At 41.8% G+C, this 23,184-nt stretch overlaps 1 protein-coding gene across 2 annotated transcripts in view; it reads left to right on the top strand.

Moving 5' to 3' along the window:
* Positions 1 to 23,184, top strand: part of trappc9 (trafficking protein particle complex subunit 9) — a 257,722-nt gene that overhangs the window by 10,533 nt on the left and 224,005 nt on the right. For both annotated transcript variants that reach the window (XM_030412357.1, XM_030412356.1), the window contains 3 exons: positions 893 to 1,018; positions 2,172 to 2,388; positions 12,761 to 12,904. In XM_030412357.1, coding sequence (XP_030268217.1) covers positions 893 to 1,018; positions 2,172 to 2,388; positions 12,761 to 12,904 — 487 coding nt within the window. The remainder of the gene's footprint in view (positions 1 to 892; positions 1,019 to 2,171; positions 2,389 to 12,760; positions 12,905 to 23,184) is intronic.

The raw sequence follows: 23,184 nt of genomic DNA, 5'->3' as shown, positions 1-23,184 counted from the left end.
GATAGTGTTTAACATCAGGCTGCTTTGATACACTTTGTGTGGTTGTACTTCTCAATTTCACCAGGGGGCAGTATTTGATTTAGTTTGATGGAGTGTGCCGGCAGTGACAAAATCATGTTTGACTAGTATCAGACCACTATATGCTGACAGCAGCTGTTTATTTCTGATTGCTACATGAGGACAAAAAGACACTCTCCAGATATAGAAGCAATTTTCTGTTTAACACAGTATTCACCTTTTTAAAAGCAGTGTTGGACAGACAAAACAATATGTATTATGTATCTGCTCATGGCACATTATATTTCTGCTTCCCTTTGACCACTGTACTTGTACAAAGTCACAAAAAATACTATTAAAGTATCCCTAATGCTTAAGGAAAGCTGAATGGGCTCATTATGTTCCCAAACTATTCAGAAGCAACCTTCTGCTTTATCTTCATTATTATAATTGCCTTTTTGCGCTGACCTCCCTCAGCCCTTTTACCTGTAACTAGTTCATTCAGAATTAAATTACATCTCAACACATAGCCATTAAGATATTAATTGAATTTTAATAAGGAGACAATGAGGCTAGAAGTGGAGGGAAGTTGAGGAACGGCAAGATAAAAAATGCACACGGTGAGAAGCATCAGCAGCCGAAGCTCAGGTTCTTAGTGGAGGCACAAAACGGAGCAGTGTGTGGGAATCCCTTAAAAATGAGCAACAGGGGAGCCCAGTTATCACACTTGTTGGTCATCCCACGTCTGCACTGACTGATGAGGGTGGTCGTATGTTAATAGAAAAACATTCCCTCTCATTATGAGGTGGGTTGCAGAAGTTGAGGCGACCCTTGTCAGGCTATTAATTTTTCATTAACACAGAGCCTCCCTCGCTCCTCCTCTTATCTCTCGTAGTATAAGAATGCAGGAGTGATCGAGCTGGAGGCCTGTGTGAAAGCGGTCAGGGTGCTGGCCATTCAGAAGAGGGCCAGGGAGGCCTCGGAGTTCCTGCAGAACGCTGTTTACATCAACCTGGGACAGGTACGCCATCTGACTGTGAAATAAATGCTCTGCCAGCTGCACAGGATGATTAATATAGCCAGTAGCCGTATGGTGTACAGTTAAATCAGGGTGACTGCAGGACATCTTACTATAAGTGAAATAGCACACTATAACAGAATTTGCCTTTTCTCCCTACAGAGTCTAACCTTTTTAGCTCTTTTATCATTCAAGTGATAAATCTTGTTTTTTTTTTTCTTGTTTCATTATGTGACCTATGCAGCCAATGAAATTTCCTCTAGGCTTACCCTTTGCGTTCAGCAATTCAGCCTTGTTACATCTCATTTTAAATCTTGATACACTTGAAATAATATTATGTTATAATTAGTGCATAAAGGCCTGATTCCAGTTTATTTTCTAGTAAATGTAAGTAAAAAGCAGTCCAGTAAAAGTACAGTAATCTTCTAAATGATCCTTCTTGATGATCTCTGATGATTTTGCCGACAAATGAATAACAACAAATACATTAGCGCTAACCTGTGTTGCTACTGTTTATTTGCGTATGTATGTTTATGTTGAGTGGATTGACACTTGTATTCATTTTTGTATTTAATATTCATAACGTTGACTGATGTCTGCAAGCCAAATTGCTCCTTGGGGGCAGTAAATATTTCTGTTTTTGATGGTGAAACATCCCCTCCAGACATGTATTAAGATGCATAAAAATGCTCTGCTTTGAATATTAGTTTGTGTCTGATATATTTATTCCTCCAAAGGTAAATGAACACCTTCTCCCTTTATAGAAAAATCATGTCTAGTCTATGAATATGCAAATGTTCATGTCCAAACTTGAATTTAACTTTTTGACACTGCTCATACTGCACTGAAAGATATTTTCTCAGTGTGTAAGCATTCAGGATTTCATGTTTCCACATCACACAGAGGAGTTCATTACATACTGGACCATGATTGGCTTCCAATCATTGTCTTAGTTGTTCGCTAAGTCCTGCTTAGTCCAAACCTTAAACTGAGATTTAAGTTGAGCACAGAGAATCAATTACCCCTTCAGAAGGTGAATGTGAGAACAAACTCAGCACAACGTCATTCTGCACAGTTAAGCTCAATCATCAAAGTAACATTATTCGAAAGACAGCTTTGAGTGGAGAGGACTTTGATGTAGTCTTCCTAACTGCAGCTGTCAGAGGAGGAGAAGATCCAACGCTACAGTATCTTGTCCGAGCTTTATGAGCTGATTGGCTTCCATCGCAAGTCTGCCTTCTTCAAGCGTGTCGCAGCCATGCAGTGTGTCGCTCCCACCATCCCAGAGCCCGGCTGGAGGGCCTGCTACAAGCTGCTGCTGGAGACGTTGCCAGGATACAGTCTGTCACTGGATCCCAAGGACTTCAGTAAAGGTAAATATTTCGACATTTATACTTGGCAATGTTTTATCTGCTTAAGTATTCATCGCACATATTGAATGTTCCTGGACTGCAACTTAGTTTCTTTCAATCTCACTTTTTTTATTGATTAATGTTGTGATGTTGTGTTAATAAACATGTCATCAGATTGCCTGTTTTAACCAATCAGCAGTCTTAAAGCCAAAGATATTCAGTTTACAAAAATACAACAAAAGCATTTCAGCCTGACGGCCGACTGAAAAAAGGAATCAGTTTTCAAAACCCAAAAACATGATCAAAAGGCTATCTATACTGATTAAAAGCACTGTTTTCTGATGAAAATAGTTTCTGTATGAACACTTCAACATACACTTCCCAAAGCAGCACTGAAGAGCTTCTTATTGCTGGCTCTCTGTGGTGCTGGTGCTTTTAATAAACGCTGATTTAATTCAAAACACGTACATCACAAAGCACAAGTGTTGTGAAAGATTTCTATTGGAAGAATGAAAACAATTCTTTATGTTGAGTTGCTGTCCATTATAATTCATATTGGTGAAATCAGTTTAAGAAAGTTAACTTTGATTGATGTAGCTGCTGCTGGAGAAACACTGTACTCTGAAGCTCATATTATGCACAAAGAATTCCTATGAGATTTATGAATATGTAGTTCATCCACTGTGGATCACATCATTTTTCATCATTAGAACTGCATATAAGCATGTGGTAAAGAGCATATGCATCTTGAAAGAAAAGGAAACAGAAAATACAGAATCTGAAAATGTAAATCTTAATCATTGGTGAGATAGATACATTTGATTAGCATTTTATTCAGGTTTTAACAGTACAGCAAGTACAATCAATCCCCCTCCCACCCCCCACAGTTTGCCACCACTGATAGTTTGTCCATGGTTGTCAACTTAAAGTCCACTGTGCAAACGCTTTCCAAAAAGTCCAGGCCTCAACATTCAACAAGCGCAGTAAACTAGTACATAGCAAGTATGTTTTGTCATTGCATAGGTTCAGAAACCAAACAAAAAACAACAGCAATACAAGTCAAAACAAGGACAGCATTTTTTTTGCGACTCTCCCCATGATAAGCCCCAAGTCATGCTCCCTCAAGGAAGGTTATATATTTTCCCCACTTTTTAAGATACACCTCCAACCTTCCAAGCTGTTTATAGGACATCCTTTAGAATGCAGCCACTCTTGCCATCTCTGCATTCCATTCCTGTAAGGATGGCATCTCCTCCACACTCCAATGTCTAAGAAGCATCTGTCTACCTATCCTAATACTAGTGTGCCCCTATTATTTACTTGTTTATCCCTTCTCAATAGAACTGATCCATCGTCTAGCTCAAATAATTTAAGGTCGAATAGTATTTGTGTTTACATATTGAATGTTCCTGTACTGCAACTTAGTTTCTTTCTATCTCACTTATTTTTTTGAATAATGTAGTGATGTTGTGTTAATAAACATGTCATCAGATTGTCTGTTTTAACTTAGACTTTAAGACTTTATCAGCAGTCTTAAAGCCCCTTCTCAATAGAACTGATCCATCGTCTAGCTCAAATAATTTAGGCTCGAATAGTATTTGTGTTTCTAAAACCTCACAAATGTTTGCATATTCTCAGCCAAAATTCCTGAATCCGACAAACTATAGAGTATGGATCAAGTGACCTTTCGGATTTGCATTTTCAACATTTGGCGAGTCCATTAACCCAAGTCTACACAATTTGGATGGCGTCCAATAAAAACAATGAATGATCTTAAGCTGAATTAAATGTATCTTTGATACATTTTAACCTTGAAATGTTTTTGGGAAACAAGGCCCTGAACTGCTAAAAGAAGAGAAACTGCAGCATGTCTTCATGTGGCACCAAGTTGCAGCCTTTACTGTACAGCATTTCACCGACTTTGGCTATGTCATTAAAGTGGACATGAGCGTAAAACTCCAAAGTATAGTTTATGTTTTACAGCAGCATATCCATCATTCTCGCTCTGAAACAGTGGAAGGAACTCTACGCACCAAAGTACTACATTTTATGATCTCTTAGAATTAGAGTTTAGAGTGAGGACAAATGAAAATGATTTAGCATAAAATCAAGAGGCGATGATATAGAAACTATGTTTTCTATATAGTCATCACTTAAGAAAAAAAACAGTCAATCAAACTGAGGGACTGGTCTCCTCCTGTCATTGTTATTTTTATACCAGTGAAAAGGAGTTAATCTCACTGAGTTGACCTTTTTTCAGATTCTGGATTCAGAATATGTGAGTGTCGGCTGTGTAAACACATATTTAATAGATAAAAGGAATGAAAGCATGGCTTCATTCCACCTCCTCTTTTCATGAGTGCTTATTCTGGGTGTTCTACATTCAGCCAGCACTTTGCTCAAAAAGAGCCACAGTTGAGACCTGACCCGGGCTTTTGTACACTCGTCGGTAAGGTCCTCATGATAAGCTTCTTGGTTCTACAGACTATTGACCCTTGCTCAGAGCAGCCACTCGATGGCAAGCGTTGGCAACTCAAAAGACAGTTCAAAGTGAAGAGAAATGCTCAGGGACGGCATATTTTTTTTTACGATCGTTATTCAAGGAAAACTGAGAGGATTTTTCTCAGATATGCTGGTAATCTCTGTCTACCTGGCTGTTGCCTTTTATAAACTGTGTAAAGAAACAAGCTGAAGATGGTTTGAAGTAAAATGTTAAATACTAGTTCTGTACAACCGGGATCAATTTCCCCTTTAACTGAAAAAAAGTCAAGAAATACCAATGTGAAATACAATAATTAAATAATTTATTTTATCTCTCCATCTGTATCATCACATTTATTTTCTCTGTTTCAAAATCTAACAACTCACAACCAACAATGGGGATTTCACTTTTCATTCATTCAATTGCACTTTAACACAAATCTCAGGTCTGAGAAGTTCCATGTACCCCTCTGTCCCAAAAAAAAATCAAGACATTACACGTTAGGGGCAAAGGGTGTATTGGGATTGGACTTGGTTTTTCTAAGGGGGACGTGCATGTGACTTGATCAGTTGTGGCATCAGTCAGAAGTGGCCTCACTACCAGAAGATCAATAATTCAAACTTAATCTATCAACAGTGTTTTAAACCGTGAGTGGAACATGAAGGAGGTGGGAATTTTTAAGTCCGAGGCTGTTTTGCCAAACACTAGAGTTGAACACCTATGCAGAATTGACTCCATCCCGACCAGGGAGAAGCACCACTCCCATTCTTCAGAGACATGCTTCACCCTTGTACCTTTTGTGGAGAAGGACTCAAACTGCAGCAGGATAATGAGCCCAAACACACCTCAAAGCTTTGTAAGAACTACTTGATGGCCAAAGATAACCAATAAATCACCTGATCTTAACCCAGTGATGCAAATTCTCACTCCAATGGTTGGACTTAAGGAAAATGAATTGTATGTCCGAGTGTTCTCAGACGTTTGGACCCTAAAGTTCCTTTTTTAACAATTGTGATTTTCTCAAACATGATTTGTGCATTTTCACAGCTTGCTTCTCCACAATTACCTCTTGGTTTCTATAACTAATAACCAATTCCTAAGGTATATCTTCAGCTTTGCATCCTACGTAAATGAAAATGGCCAAATTAAATCATGCCTAATGGCCATTCAAAAAAACCCCAATTTGGTGCCTTAGTGTTGGATTCCTCTGTTGCTGAGTAATGACACTTGAAGGTTTGATTGATTCCTCCTGATTTTGTTCATTCAAAGGACATTTCCAAGGCACTGTGAGTGTGTGTGATTGTCATTGTCAATACAAATATCTCTGCTACACATGTGCAGCAATAAACAGAGCCCTCCTCGGATATTGACCTGAAAAATCTAGTTAGATTACTATTGTCCATGTACAACACAGCAGTAATTAAATGCCATAGAAGCACTGCCCTGCTTGTAATTTTTTTGCAGCTGTCAGACCTGAAAGTAAAAGTCAATTTTAGGCTAATTTGTGAATCCTCACCAAAAGTTAAACATTAGCAAAAAAAGGAGTACAGGTTCAGTTATATCCAATAACAAGCCTGACCAAAAATACTTAATTAGTTGGTTGTAAACGTTGGAACTTGAAATGTTTCATGGGAGTTAAAATCTATGAATGAATTTATACTTGACCATTTAATCATTAGGATTTGTATCGAGACGGCAATATTTATCCCTGCAAACTTTTCCAAATTCACAGATTTTTATCTGTCTCTTAAAGGAATTTTCCAGTGTAAGTTTAATCCATGGTCTAACACACTGACACCGAGTAAGATTCCCCCCCTCGTTAGATGAAGTTTGCAGACCGCTAGCTAACGTAGTTTTAGCAACCTCAGAAAAGACTGCATGATAACAATACATTGCAGTATATGCCTCCAAGATGAAACCGCCATCAAAAAGCCACAAATAATGCTCATAACAGCACCAAACCTCAGCAACAGTACAAATAGGGTCCCAGCACATAGTTCGAGGCACCAGACGTCTGCTAGCTTAGCCGGATTTCTATTGTAAAGTGAACACAACTCACCACTCTCCTCCAGGAGCTCGATGACCTAGTACAGTAGAGTTCCTCAGCTCAAGAATGAAAATGTATAAATATTACTCCATGTAAATGCAATCAAAGTTCATATGTGTCTCATCTACCAGCTTATAACAGTTATTATCGAGAGCGGACAGGGAAAAGACCGGCATTGGGCATTTCTAACCGCACTCAGTAATCGACTCGTCGGGCTTCCAAACAACTTTTTGATGGCGGTTTCACCTTGGACCCATATACTGCAATGCATTGTTATTGTGGGGTCTTTTCTGAGGTTGCTTAAACTACATAAGCTTAGCGGTCTGCAAACTTGATATCCCGAGGGGGGGTCTTACTCAGTGTTATGGTGTGTTAGACCATGGATTAAATTTACACTGAAATATCCAGACTTTGGATACTTCTTGCAATTTCTTATATAATAAACAATTATTCCATGGAACTTGTAACCTTAATACATAATGTCTCCATACTGAAGTATCAGCCTAGTCTGAGTCTCCACTCTCTAGTCCCTACAACACTAATGGGAAAGCAGGGGAGGACAGTTGTACGTCTTTTGGCAGACAGGATCAGGTGGGAGTTTATCAAGCAATAAGCTGTAGAGGCAGGTTCAAGTGAGAAAGGAAATGGGGATCAATGGTGCATTTCAATAAGGCTGCTGTGCCCTGAGATACAGTGGAACAAATGGCTTTTTAAGTGGCTTGCAGGCCCTTCTTCCCTACTCCCCTCTCTTACCAGAAATGGGGTCCTTTTCTGTCTTATGCCTTCCTCTTACATGCAGCCCTGTTTTCCACTGTTGTTATAATGTCATAGAAATTTGGGGAGTTTCATTTAATCATTTTCCTGTGTATTATTGAGCAGAATAATTGTGGTGTGTGTGTGTGTGTGTGGCATCTCATTGCCTTGCACAGTTTAAAATTCCTCTAGCTTTATCAAAGGCTGCCTGAAGGTACATTGCCTTTTGAGTCAGGTTTTGCATGACGGTGCGACTGCCTGGCTGTGGCACCATGCTCATTATCTTGGTGGTGAGTTAAATGGATTGCCAGACACCTCCAGTCCAGGTCTGAAATACCACAAATGAAATCATTCTTCGTGTTTGAGCGAGAACGACATTCTCAGAAAATCCAAAGTGTCCTTTGGATTACTGTTCTCCAGATAAGCACTGGTTTTGGCAGACAGGTGGAAGTCAGCTATTTATAGCCTGCTTAGTGGGTGCAGTTTCACGACCAAAGAAATTGCTTATGAAGGAATTGCATTTACAGTTTGTTCAGATGAAGGAAGAAGTCAGGATGAATAATAACCATGGCAGAAAAATGCTGATAAATGAAAAGCATCACAGGCATGATTTGAAGTTATTGGAAGTGATATTTAAGCTGAGGAAACATCAGAGTGTTTACCAAATATCCTCCCTCTCTCCCTGTGGCCCCCGTGGCCTCCTCAGCACATCTTTCCTCCAGTTTTCTTTCCCACTTAGTGAGTCAACAGTCGACAGCTGGGAGTGGAGCAGGGGATCTCGTCGGGGGCTGAGGGTCTTATGTAACAGTTGGTGTCAGGCTAGAATGCTATTGAGATGTCTTGTGGAACTCCGTATAACAAACAACTCTAGCTATGTTAACACCACGCTGGAGCACATGTGATAGTCTGCAAAGGGGATACTTCACTTTTAAAACACAGTTCAGATTAGGAGACTTGAGTTTGAAACTAATAATGTGAAGCATGCCAAATACAGACTTCCTGAGCTTTGTCAAACATCTTACATTGCCTCTAGCTGAATGCATCTGAGAGGAAATAGAAATTGTTATTGTGTATTTGTCCGGGGAGATGTGGCTAAAAATTATGATCACTAAGTCAGTCATCTATCTCGTGTTATCGGTCATAACATCAGAAGTTTTTTTCATGTGTAAAATATTAATTTCAATAACATGATAGTATTGACTCATCATCCTGCCTTGGTGTTGATGTTGATGTTGACAATTTATTCTGTCAAATTTCGATCAGTAAAACAAAGCAATGCTGTTTTGGGAACTGAGGTGATTACAGAGGGATGAGATATACACTGTTGGCTTATAGAGAGCCAGTTCAAATAGAAATCCATCCATCCATCCATCCATTTTCGTCCGCTTATCCGAGGCCGGGTCGCGGGGGCAGCTGCCTGAGCAGGGACACCCAGACTTCCCTCTCCCCGGACACTGCCTCCAGCTCTTCCGGGAGGATCCCAAGGCGTTCCCAGGCCAGCTGGGTGACATAGTCACACCAGCGTGTCCTGGGTCTTCCTCGGGGTCTCCTCCCGGCGGGACATGCCAGGAACACCTCCCGAGGGAGGCGTCCCGGGGGCATCCGAAACAGATGACGAGCCACCTCAGCTGGCTCCTCTCGATGTGGAGGAGCAGCGGCTCTACTCCGAGCTCCTCCCGGGTGACAGAGCTCTTCACCCTATCTCTAAGGGAGCGCCCTTCCACCCTGTGGAGGAAACTCATTTCGGCCGCTTGTATCCTGGATCTTATTCTTTCCGTCATGACCCAAAGTTCATGGCCATAGGTGAGGGTCGGAACGTAGATTGACTGGTAAATCGAGAGCTTCGCCTTTCGGCTCAGCTCTCTCTTCACCACGACAGACCGATACAACGACCGCATTACTGCGGCCGCTGCACCGATCCGCCTGTCAATCTCACGCTCCATCCTTCCCTCACTCGTGAACAAGACCCCAAGATACTTAAACTCCTCCACTTGAGGCAGGAACTCTCCTCCCACCTGGAGGGAGCAAGCCACCTTTTTCCGGTCGAGAACCATGGCCTCAGATTTGGAGGTGCTGATTCTCATCCCAGCCGCTTCACACTCGGCTGCAAACCGCCCCAGGACATGCTGGAGGTCCTGGCTCGAAGGAGCCAACAAGACCACATCATCCGCGAAAAGCAGAGATGAGATCCAGTGGCTCCCGAACCAGATCCCCTCCGGCCCGTGGCTGCGCCTAGAAATTCTGTCCATAAAAATAATGAACAGAACCGGTGACAAAGGGCAGCCCTGCCGGAGTCCAACATGCACTGGGAACAGGTCTGACTTACTGCCGGCAATGCGAACCAAGCTCCTGCTCCGGTCGTACAGGGACCGTACAGCCCTTAACAGAGGGCCTCCGACCCCGTACTCCCGGAGCACCTCCCACAGAATGCCACGAGGGACACGGTCGAATGCTTTCTCCAAGTCCACAAAACACATGTGGACTGGTTGGGCAAACTCCCATGAACCCTCGAGCACCCTGCGGAGGGTATAAAGCTGGTCCAGTGTTCCACGGCCAGGACGAAAACCGCATTGTTCCTCCTGAATCCGAGGTTCGACTATCGGCCGAATTCTCCTCTCCAGTACCCTTGAATAGACTTTCCCAGGGAGGCTGAGGAGTGTGATCCCCCCATAGTTGGAACACACCCTCCGGTCCCCCTTTTTAAATAGGGGGACCACCACCCCGGTCTGCCAGTCCAGAGGCACTGTCCCCGACTGCCACGCGATGCTGCAGAGACGTGTCAGCCAAGACAGCCCCACAACATCCAGAGACTTGAGGTACTCAGGGCGGATCTCATCCACCCCCGGTGCTTTGCCACCGAGGAGCTTCCGGACTACCTCAGTGACTTCGGCTTGGGTGATGGATGGGTCAACCTCTGAGTCAACCTGGGTCAACCTCTGGGTCAACCTCTATGGAAGGCGTGTCAGTGGGATTGAGGAGATCCTCGAAGTATTCCTTCCACCGCCCGACGATGTCCCCAGTCGAGGTCAACAGCTCCCCACCTCCACTGTAAACAGTGTTGGTGGAGGACTGCTTCCCCCTCCTGAGGCGCCTGATGGTTTGCCAGAATTTCTTCGAGGCCGACCGGTAGTCCTCCTCCATGGCCTCCCCGAACTCTTCCCAGACCCGAGTTTTTGCTTCCGAGACTGCCCGTGCTGCTGCATGCTTGGCCTGCCGGTACCCGCATTCTTCAGCTTGACAGCAACCCTTACTTCCGGGGTCCACCACCGGGTTCGGGGATTGCCGCCGCGACAGGCACCGGAGACCTTACGGCCACAGCTCCGGACAGCCGCGTCAACAAAGGAAGTGGAGAACATGGTCCATTCGGACTCAATGTCCCCAGCCTCCCTCGGGATCTGGTCAAAGCTCTCCTGGAGGTGGGAACCCTAACCCTAACCCTAACCCTCATGATACGTTTGGGTCTGCCAGGTCTGTCCGGCTTTCTCCCCAGCCAGCGGATCCAACTCACCACCAGGTGGTGATCAGTTGACAGCTCAGCCCCTCTCTTCACCCGAGTGTCCAAGACATACGGCCGGAGGTCAGATGACACGACCACAAAGTCGTTCATTGATCTCCGGCCTAGGGTGTCCTGGTGCCACGTGCACATATGGACACCCTTATGCTTGAACATGGTGTTCGTTATGGACAAACTGTGACTAGCACAGAAGTCCAGTAACAAAACACCACTCGGGTTCAGATCGGGGAGGCCGTTCCTCCCAATCACACCCCTCCAGGTAACACTGTCGTCGCCCACGTGGGCGTTGAAGTCCCCCAGGAGAACGACGGAGTCCCCGGTTGGAGCACTCTCCAGTACCCCTCCCAGGGACTCCAAGAAGGCCGGGTACTCTGCACCACTGTTCGGCCCATAAGCCGAGACAACGGTGAGAGTCCTATCCCTGACCCGAAGGCGCAGGGAAACGACCCTCTCGTTCACCGGGGAGAACTCCAACACATGGCGGCTGAGCTGGGGGGCTATAAGCAAGCCCACACCAGCTCGCCGCCTCTCACCGCGGGCAACTACAGAGTAGAGTTGCCTGCGGTGAGAGATTATTGATGATAGAAATCCAACAAAGCCATTCATGTTGACTATTTGTGTGTAATGAAACTTGATGAAAATTGATTCCTGCAATTTTTATTTATATGTTTATAATAATGTTTTATGTATACACACCATCAGCCACAACATTAAAACATTAAAGCAATATTATGTAGAATTTGACTTGTGTGATTTGCCCCCATTTTCTGAGTGCAACGCCCGTCATGTACAAATACAGATCCAAGGTGTGTAACAATTTGTCCGATGTAATGTAAGTGCCGTTGGGGACTGTCTCTGTCATGGGTGTGTGTGTTTGGTCTGCAGCAGTGTTTAGGTGGTAGGCATGTGTCAAAACTACAAGGGTTGCCCAGCACGTTATTGTATTGTATGATGTTAGAGGTTTAAATGTTGTGGCTCATCAGTGTTTCTCATAACTTCATCATCTGTTTGCTTGATTACAAAATGTCCGAAATGACTCAAAATGGCCTCAAAAGTCCAAAGGCTTGTCACCAAATTGCTTGTTTTTTCTGACCGACCTAAATACTCTTTGTAAATGTTCTTGAAAGACAGAGGAAACCAGTGAATCCTCACAGATGAGGTGGAGTGAGGCGATGTATGGATAATGACTGAAATGATTAAAGTAAGCGTTTATTAATCTCACGTCACGTTCTGTCTAGAGGGGCAGCATACGACAGCAGCTGTCCTCAGACCCTGTTGTCTGATAAATCCATTAATTGACTCATCATTTAAGATCTGGTCCAGACTAACAATCCCTTGTTAATCCAAAAGGTATGCTGTATGATGACTTTAACATCATTAAACACAAATGATGTTCAGTAATGTGTTGATGCATCTGCACCAATCTGATATGACAGCTGTGTAACATTAGATGTCAGCAATGAGCCTTGTCAGCCCTGTAATGTAAATTTCTCTCTCTCTCTCTCTCTCTCTCTCTCAATTTCAATTTGCAATTTGCAATTTGCTTTCTCTCACATCTGTATCTCCCAACTCTCTGCTTTCTCTCCCTCTCTGTCAGGTACCCACAGAGGCTGGGCCGCTGTACAAATGCGCCTCCTCCATGAACTGGTGTATGCCTCCCGTCGCATGGGCAACCCTGGCCTGTCTGTTCGCCACCTGTCCTTCCTGCTGCAGACCATGCTGGACTTCCTGTCAGATCAAGGTCAGCTCACAATATACTCTCAGGGAAGTGGCTTGAAAAGTAGCAATATTACACTTTCTTTTATTGTAGAATTTTTAAAGCCCTGTGAGGTGCTTCTAGCTTCATGACTAGCCTTCAAACACATCTAGAAGCAGCCACCCTGTCCTTTGGTGATTGCGGCATTATACCTTGTGCTTAATAGTATGCGATGCACAACAAAAGCCAGCTTTTTCTTGGCGGGAGTACAACATTGTGCTCTGACCAGAAATCCTGTGCAGCCAGGAGATAGGGTTTTTACAGAAGCAGTGTGAGCCTGCCGGCCCACTGGCCACACAATAGAGGCCAGTGTAATCCTTGGTTGGCTACAGAGCATGAGAATAGACGGAGGTAGGGAGAAGGAGACAAGATATGAAAAAGATGAAGCAAGCTTACCGTATGAAAAATTAAACATCAGCAAAGGGATGTCTGCTGTTGCTTTTACAAAGCATTCTTAGAAACAGTCCTTTTGGAATAAAGTTACCCTCCACAGCCCAACATACATCAAGGGCTCGAGAAATACTACCAAATAATGTAATTGACACTTTTCTCACTGACCACTGACCTTATTCTTGAGCAGTGTTTTTCAGTGTTTCTATGATACAATCCTTTTGGTAAAGGAAAAGTCTCAGATGCATCTGGATTCCCTGGAAATAGTATGTCTCGATGCACGATATGTCAATAATCAGACATTTAAAACCCAATTCTCTACATTATGATTGCTTGTATTATGGTGAAAATGCTGAGATAGTGAACCTAAATGAATCTATAGCATGGATCATTATGAATACACTGTGTTTTAAAAGTAGCAAGTTGTCACACAGAAAAATAAAATGAACTGTGTAGTTTGGTTCATCAATAATTGTTTTATAATCCCATTGTTGCTATCTGAATTGAATTGCAAGGTGCCAAGAGATTCCAATCCTTACATTTTATGTTTACTCAGTGACTTTTTTGGGCTCAGAGTGCTGCCTGCTGCAGTTTTGGTGAGCTCCTTTGGTTGCCACGGCTCCTGTCTGCAGTGTGATATTAAAAATGTCAGAAAGGTTATTGTAGTTTGCTCTAGTAGAATAAGACCTCATTGATGTGTCTTAGGGTTTCTGTGTATATATCAAGCATAGAATAGATTTGGGCAAGAAAGGACTTCTAGAGCTCTATTCCATCTGCACATGTGGGAATGCATAGAAATTACTAATAATAATATAACTGGACAATACTGTCGAAGTCAAACCAGATGGCTATTAAGGAATATTATGAAGGCAGTCAGCAGCCACACACTCACTTCATACACATTACAAGAAATGAAACTTTTAAATGAAACTAAATCAAACCCACATTAGAGAACTGGTAGTGATGAAGGGGCGGCTGTTGCCTGTGTCTCTGCCAAAAGGCTGCCCCCGAACACTCAGTAAAAGCTACGGCAGACTGCTAACCAGCTTGTACATTCTGCACCTGTGTAAGAGGTAATAACTCTCCATAACACAGAATGGCTGTAGATTTTATTCGTCATTCAAATAGATAAAAACCATCATAAAGCCCAACACTGTCGCTTATATAGCTGCTTCTTATCAAGAACATGTCTGATAAATGTTGCAAATGCTGTCGATTCAACATGCTCAGTTGAATGAAAAGCTGCTGACAAGGGCCAACTAGTGCTAACGGTACAGTACGTACCACAAACACAAGGGCCAGGGGCGCTTACTGATGGCCCTGGTGTCAGGGCCGTTAAAGGATCAAGATGTGATCAGGTGTGGCCTTCATCAGGGTCATCATACAATAAGAATATATAAAAGTTTAAATATATGACAAAAAAAATAACCTAATGAAATAAATCATTTGTAAAAGAGATTTTAAATGAAAGGGAACTAAAAATAGAAGGAGATGATTAAAAGAGCTTTATATTAACTCGCTCTTTAAAGTGTTGGCTACTTAAATCTGGTTCATTTTTGCAAATATTGATCACACTGCCTGTGACTGCAATAAGAAAATACTCTGGCTGGATCCCTTCCTCATTCTGATGGTTATAACTTCTATTATACTGTAACAAACATAGCTCAAAGGTTTTATAAAGCCTTTACCTTTGAACTGCTAGAATTGAAGATAATGCTTCCTTTGTGTCATGACAAGGTGACTTTGACTCATTGTAGTTGATTCGACGACTGCTTGTGAGAATGGCATCAGTTAGGGACACATGAGAAGAAAGAGAGAGATCAATAAAACAGCAATAAGGTCTTAAAAGAAAGGTGCAGGAATGTGAACGAGTTGGGGCCCTAAGTTTAAACAGAGCTGCTGGCTGTCGAATGTCTGAGGGAAGCTGTAAAGATTTTTGCTTTTAGTAAGTAAGCTAAACTGAACAATTACTGGACTGCTGCTGTCCAGCTCCTGACTTATACTATATGTGTAACGGGAGTAGAACCACTATGGACAGAGGAAGTCTCAGTTACATGCTGGTTAATCTTGCTAACCTGTCTTAATGGACTAGGAACTGTGGTAGCAAATCAAAACAAAATAATTTAAACTCAGCATATCCTCAGATAAACACTGCTTATGCAAATGTATTTAAATTGTTTAAATGTTCAACTAATCTGATTCATAGACATGAGAAATAAAGGTTAAACAGTTATACAAATAAAAGAAAAATAACTTAAAGGGATAGTTGGTGTTTTTTGAAGTGGAGTCATATAAAGTACATATCTATAGTCGATCTGTTCCCTACCGTAATCACCGATCAGCGCAGCCTCAGTTTGGAGAAGTAGAGAGCCGCTCCAGCCCAGACACTCAGCTTTGTACTGCAGTGAACGGGGTCCAGAGAAAAAGCGAAATTTAACCACCTAAAACAAGGCTCACCTAAAACAATCTATAACAGTTCAAGTGTACGTTGTATGGAGAAAATTCACAGCGCTTTACATCGCCGTCAGACCGGCCTTTCTTTTGGCACTACATTTTCTCAACCATAGAACCTCCATATCCCTACGCAGTTGCGCTAATGCATAGGGATACAGAGGTTCTACGGTTGAGAAAATGTAGTGCCAAAAGAAAGGGTGGTCTGGTGGCGAGGTAAAGTGCTGTGAATTTTCTCTATACAACGTACACTTGAACTGTTATAGATTTGGTATAGATAGCTGGTAATGACAAATTTCAAACAAATCCAGTTTAATGTCATGAAAAATATGCTTTTTTTATTCATAGTCTCCCTTTTAAATTCAGTAACATGACAAAGCATATCAAAAAGTGCATAAAAACACAATAACAGAGCTGTAATTGAACAGAACCTGTAATAGTAGAAATATTTTTTTCACTTAAATAACAATAAAATACACAGAAAGAAAAAAATAAAAGGAAATAATAAATAATCATTTTGGTCTCATCTTACCCAGGCATATCAAAAGTGCATAAAAACACAATAACAGAGCTGTAACTGAACAGAACCTGTAACAGTAGAAATATTTTTCACTTAAATAAAAATTAAATAAACAGAATGAAAAAAAAGGAAATAATAAATAATCATTTTGGTCTCATCTTAGAGAGGGCAGATCAAAAGTGCATAAAAACAAAATGTGCACAGTTGTTGAAATAACATTTGGTTCTGGCTAAAGTGAACTTAGCACATTACAAAGTGCATTTACTTGAATAACAAAAGAACTGTCAAACATATGAATGAAACTTAATCACACATCTACTACTGCAGTTTGTTTTAAATCACTGCATGTGTGATTAGAAAACACTTTTAGTTACACATCCCACATGATCTTGCTGACTTTCTCAATGGGAAAAGTGACATTTTTTGTTCTGAACAAGAGCAGTAAGTTTTGGCTCATAAGATGTCAGTGCAAAGACACTGGTGAAGAGTGCTGTCAGCCAGGGAACAGCAGGTGCTGCTTTTTATTGAGTTCATGTTCTGAAAAGCTTGATTCACATGTGTATGTTCATCCAAACATACTGAGCACGTGGATGGCAACTTTTTGAACGTTGAGGAACTGGTGCCTGTTGACATCACTCCAAAACTTCACAGGTCCCTTTGTACGAAGCTCTTGTGCAATAGTTAGGGATGCCTGCAAGTCCACAAGTTCCAGTATGAATTTCCCCTTGTCTATGGAGGGGACCACCTCCTTTGCTGTGGTGGATATGTCCCCTGCTGTTGCAACAGTGAAAGGGTCCCTGGCAAAGCCCATTACTTCTGTGGCCAGGGCAAATCGATCCAATCTACTGACAAAATTCTCCTTCAACCTCGCAATGAAATCTGTCATCACATCCGTGATCTGTGCCGGGGATGAGATGCTTTTGCGTAGCGTCAGAAAATGCAGCATTCTGCCGGTGCTCAAGTCTGTCGCAAAAATCCAGTTTGACTTGGAATGCGCACATCTGTTCCACAAGATCAGTGACATTTTTGTCTCTGCCCTGTAATCCCACATTTAAATCATTCAGGTGTTTGAATATGTCACACAGAAAGCAGACATCGGCCATGAAGTTGTCGTCCAGTATGTGTTTCAAGTGTGCGCCCGCCTTTTTGTGCTTGCTGCTGTGGAGGAAAGTTGTAATCTCCTCTCTGAGATCACAGAAACGCTCCAGAGCTTTACCTTTGGACAGCCACCTGACGTCATTATGCAAAAGCAGGTCGCAATGCTCAGCAGACATTTCTGACAGCAGCTTGGGGAATAGATGATGTTGGAGGCTTGATGTGGAACGAATAAAATTAATTGTAGTCATCACACTGTCCATTGTCGTTTTAAGCTCCCCGCTAAGTTTTGCACGCAGCACCGCCTGATGAACGATGCAGTGTAACAATGATATCTGAGGTGCAACAGCCGACCAACGTGCTGCCAGTCCACTTATTTTACCTGCCATAGATGGAGCCCCATCTGTCACAAGCATGGACACACGCTCAATATCCAGGCCATTGTCTTTGAAAAAAGTTGAAATCTTCTCAAAGACGACCTCGCCAGTTGTGTGTCCTTCTAACGGCAGTAAGCCAAGCAGTGCCTCTCGGAAGCATTTGCCATCAAAAAAACGGACGTATACGCACAGTTGTGCAGTATCAGTTCTGTCCGTGGACTCATCTACTGCTATAGACATGACATCGGCTTTCTTCACTTAACTCAACAGCATTTCAAATACATCTGTGGCTAGAATTTCAACCCTGCGGATGTTTGACGTGTCTGACAGGGGTACATTTTTAATAGCAGATGTCACACTCGTTTTCATTTTGTCGTCATTTAACACTTCATCCACGATGGCTAGCATACATTCTGTCACAGTTTCAGAGTCAGTAAATGGCCTTTTCTTTTTCGCCAAAATCCACGAAACACGGAGGGAAGCAGCTGTAGCTCTCTCCTGAGATGTGCATGTCCGCACCATTGTAGTAAAGATGCAGTCAAACTCTGCACTTTCACTGCTCTCTCCTGAGATCATTCTGGGAAGTTTGTCCTGAAGGTCGGGTGTTTCTCGATGTGGTGCCTCCAGACATTGTAATCTTTGAGTACCCCAACGCACTCATAGCAAATTAAACACATGGTTTGGCGTTTGAACTCGATGGTAATATGAACAAGTATTTGTCAGTCCAGACAGGGTTAAATCGGTGGTTTTTATTGTCAATTTTGTGTTTAAGAGTGGAAAAGGACATGTTTCAGACTGGCTATCTTGGAACTACTTCTGACAGCACCGCTAGCTAGCCACGCATCAAAACAACGCGCTGCATTGTGGGCAGACTGTTGCTAGGCTACGCGGAGTGTTGCATTCACGGTCTGAAACACTACAAACGAAATTTGCCCTATGCCCTCTCTTCAATTCAGGCCCGCTGGACCACAGGCTGGGCCAGTCAGGGGTTGGTTCTGGGCCACATGTTGCCCGCGGGCCGCTAATTGAATAGGCCTGGTCTAGTGGGTGTATCAAACAAGCCCTGTTAAAATGGTTCCAGAAAAATAATCAGCTGTTCTCAGTCATAATCACTAAGAAGAAGTTAAGAGCCCATGCTACAAAGCACATTTTATTCACACAACTTTCACCAAATTTGATCTGTCAGGTTGTTGTATGTATATTTCTGAGTCAGCAGAACCATTTTCAGAAGACCCATAATGAATTCATATTTGAACCAAACTTTATTAATGTTTTTTGTGACAAAGTAGTTTGGGTTCCTCTCATTCTATCACAGAAAAATGACGGCTGTATAAATCATAGGAATTGAACAGTTCTGTGATATACATTTTCTTTCCAAGTGTATGTAGACTTTTGTTTATTTGATTATTATGATGTGGACTATAGCTTAGGGGTGGGAATCTCTTCGCACCTCACGATTCGATTAAATTCTGATCATCGATGCATCTTGATGCAACAATTTGTTTGTGTACATTTCCATGCATGATTAAAAAAATAGTAATAATAATTCAATGAGCAATATAATTCTTAACACAGCTTTCATTCAAAAATATAGAATCCTGTAATAGCAGCTCTAATACAAAAATAATATTTATGGACTTATGGAGTCCATAAATGGATCATTTTCTGAGTAACAACAACAACATAAAAAGATGCCCTTGTTTCACAAATAAATAATAAAGAGTCCAAGACTTCTCACTATAAACAAAATCCTGAGCATAGAATACCTTAGACCAAAAAACAAACATTTTGGTGTATACTACATTCAAAAACAGCTTTCATACAAATAAGGTCTTAGGCACTTAAACATCTGCAGCAAAGAAAGTCAAAATGTTGCATCACTTTTTCTAAGCGGCTGCACTGATGGACTCTGGAGGGCAGTACAGTGAACCTACTGAAGACTCAGGGTTTACCTGCAGATCTGTTTTCAGTATATTGATGTCACAGCTAAACAATACAAAAAGCAGCTCGCATACAAAAAATATGAAAAAGGCCACGATAAATTCATATTGATTAATCATATTCCATGAGTTTGGTTTTGGTTTCGTTGTAGAGTGTTGAGATCTCTGTGTCAGTAAAATTTCTTCGAGATGGGACTTTTTTTATCATCTCGGCTCCAAAGTGCGCAACATAGGGTGAAAGCATTGGCTCTCGACGACTGAATATGGATGCGTGTCCTTGGCAATAAAAGTTGCAATAGAGTTTGTAATTCATTTTGCCCTTTCCAAGTTGGGTGGAAAATTTGATATCGCTTGCTCGATGGTCCTCTGGTTGGAAGCAACTACAGCCAACTGTTTTTCTTCCTCCTCTGGGTGGAAACGCATCATGTGGTTTCTCATGTTTGTTGTGTTTCCAAAATATTTTAGTTTAGTTCGACACAACTTGCATATGGTGTGGCTCTAGTCCAGGTCCTTTTACCCTTCAACATCATAGAAACCAAATGCTTCCACAAACTTGCTTTTAAAGCAGAGGGTGCTGGTTGAATGTTGCGCTCAGCCATCTCATGTGTTTTGTTGTGTGCACACCGACTGTCTGGGCGCTGAACGTCTGTACTTACGAGTTCTGCCTCTGCGTTCCATCAACATTACGTTGTCAGCTGACATTTTTGGATCGATTCAGAATCATCCACGTCTGCTTCGTGATGTATCTAAGAATCAAGTATTTTTCCCACCCCTACTATGGCTGTACAATCACAGTTACACTAAAACCACTTTTGAAATTTGAAAACACTATAAGCATGTTTAGATGATGTAAGGTGCAAGGTAAAAAGATAGTCTTAGGTAGTTCATGAGTAATTTTCAATTCCCAACCCATATGTTCTGAATGATTGTCTTGTTGAATATTGAATGGTTCATTCGTGATGTTAAATTAAAACAACCATGGTTGCCCTGTTGCCTTTTTAATTAGCACTGGAGTATCCCAAGAGGTGTAGGTCATGAAGTCATTTTCTGACTTCACTGATTTACAGCCTCTGCGTTATTTACAGTAAGGGTCCCCTGGCACTGAATCATGGCTTCATCTGTCTCCATGATTTTAATCAGTGTGTTACACTGAAAGCCACAAGATCTATAAGATCACTCACAAGCTTGTCCAGCATGCATACTATCCCTGTGTCACTATTCCGTTTACATGCTGTATCCCTGTCTTTGATCTCAACTTAAAATGTGGACATGCTCCTACCTTGATGTGCTTTAATAACCTGTTAGTTTACCCAGCTAGCTGCCAGGTTAGCAGCGACATGATAATTGCATTGTGACTGTCAGGTGTCTCAGGTGATTGGTGCTTTTGCTGTTTTTAATGCTTATCTTAAATTATAAATCTTTCCTCTAGGAAATTCTAGTTCAAATTGAAATGTAAACAAAGGCACAAGATGTGTTTAGTTAACATAGACATTACCGCTGTCCCTCCGCTCTCTGGCTTAACACGAGGGGGTAAAACGTTGACACTGAACCCCCCCCCCCCCCCCGGCCGAGAGTGCTACCTGCCGGTGCACGGTGTAGCAACCAGGGTGAGATGGCTGCGTTTGGAGTTTACTGTCTCCGATGAAGCGGTGCGTCAGATATTAGCTACGCGCCTCCGCAGCTCCGAGGATGGATCAGAGGATTTTCTGAATCGATATTGAATTGGGAAAAATTATATTGCAATGCATTGATCAATATTTTTTAACCACCTCTACCAGTTAGTGTAGATTCAGTTACCTAAACAGTTCAACAATTTTAGTGACTTAAAAACAGAGATGGGTAAGTTTGTTTTAATTAGTTGCATTTAATTAAGTTGTGCACATGCATATAATTAAGTTGTGAAGCCTAAGTGAAGCCACAGTCTGTTGATGCTATTTACAAAGTTGCATAAACTTTCACATAATAATCCTCTTTATACAATTACGTGTAGAGATTTAAAAAAAATATTTCCTCTCTCCTACAACAAATGACTTGTTTTCTGACTCACCATCGTCAAATTTACCAAAATACTTACTCTTAAGGGTCTCCTGGTGTTTATTGCAGCCAGAAGTGTATATTGTAATCTAAAAAGCACTTATTCAAAGTTGGAAGGCAGTTCTGATGAGCTGCACTGGACTATGCGTGTATTAAGCTTCACCAAACAGTATTATGTGGAGGTATGAGGTGAGGCTCCAGACAGAACACATTGATTATTCTGTTACCTTGAGATGACTGAAGGAATTTCTTTAAAGGGCATGCCGCCATGTTGCCTGAAAGCAGTTGTAGATGACAGATAACCTTGAAGGGGCAGTGCACTGGCCTTACCCATCAATATCAGTTTACCAGTCACGAGGAGTACCACTCAGCCCTGAAAACAGTTGTATAAAGTCTGCGGAGGGGTTTTTTCAAGTCTGAGAAAGTAAACCAAAATGATGTCCATAGGGTTATCTTACACAGATTACAGTTTCTTTTGTTATTATATACTGGTGACATTGACATTGAATACATGGTCATTCACAAGCAGTATGATTATTATACAATATGCTGTGGAGTATAGGAACTAACATTTTAGTGACTAAAAGATCTTGGATGTTTTGATCTTTGGTTTAGTCTCCACCTTTTGGGAGCACAACATTTTTCAATGCACTGAGAGTCAGTTCTGCCTTGAATGTGTTTTCTCCAACAACGATGGAAATTAATCTTTACCAAAGTTTTCACCAAAATGCTGACATGTGACTTTGCACCGCCAGGCCTCCCTCCATTGTAAGCACATTTTTATGATGTGTTCCGGGGTCAGGAAAAGTCAACATGTCATAACAGTGCATGCAACAGTTTTCGTAAAGTCGTAAAAAAGAGATGACTAAGTCTAATATACTATGCTTACTTATAAATAGTGAATTACTTTCCAGGAAGATTAATGTCCCCCTTTTAGTTGCTCAGTTTCCAGTCTACCAGGATTATTTTTTTGAACTGTAGCATTTATTGTTTTGATGATTTATGTTTCACTCATAGTCCTTTTTTGCTGCTGGCTTTTTGCTTGAAATACCAGCTAGAACAATCTAAATTATTTATAAACTGTTGATGTGTCTGTTTTTGTCCGTCAGTAGTTTTCCTTTCACAATATAATTTGAAAAAATCTCCCTTTGAGAGTGTTACTAGATTCTGTGCTGTCATTAAAGCTATTTGAAGCTCTAGTCTTACCTCTTCCCAGCACTGTCAGTGAAATAGTATCTGTGAATGATAAGTTTTTAAGCATAGTGCATATAGAAATCTGTAGGAGGGCCTCGACTGCACTGTCAAAATGTGAAAATCTTACATTGATTTCAGAGAGTGATAGTGATGTAACTTCAGAACCTGCTCAAAGTCGACGGCTACAACATTTCAGTTGTTACTGGCTGATGTGCCATTTGGATACCACTCCATTATTCAGTCTGCCATCAACTTCCTGTTACC

The sequence above is a fragment of the Sparus aurata genome, chromosome 3 (assembly GCF_900880675.1).
Source record: "Sparus aurata chromosome 3, fSpaAur1.1, whole genome shotgun sequence".
NCBI lineage: Eukaryota > Metazoa > Chordata > Actinopteri > Spariformes > Sparidae > Sparus > Sparus aurata.
Note: the sequence above shows the minus strand (reverse complement) of the source record. Positions and strands in the feature narration are given on the sequence as shown.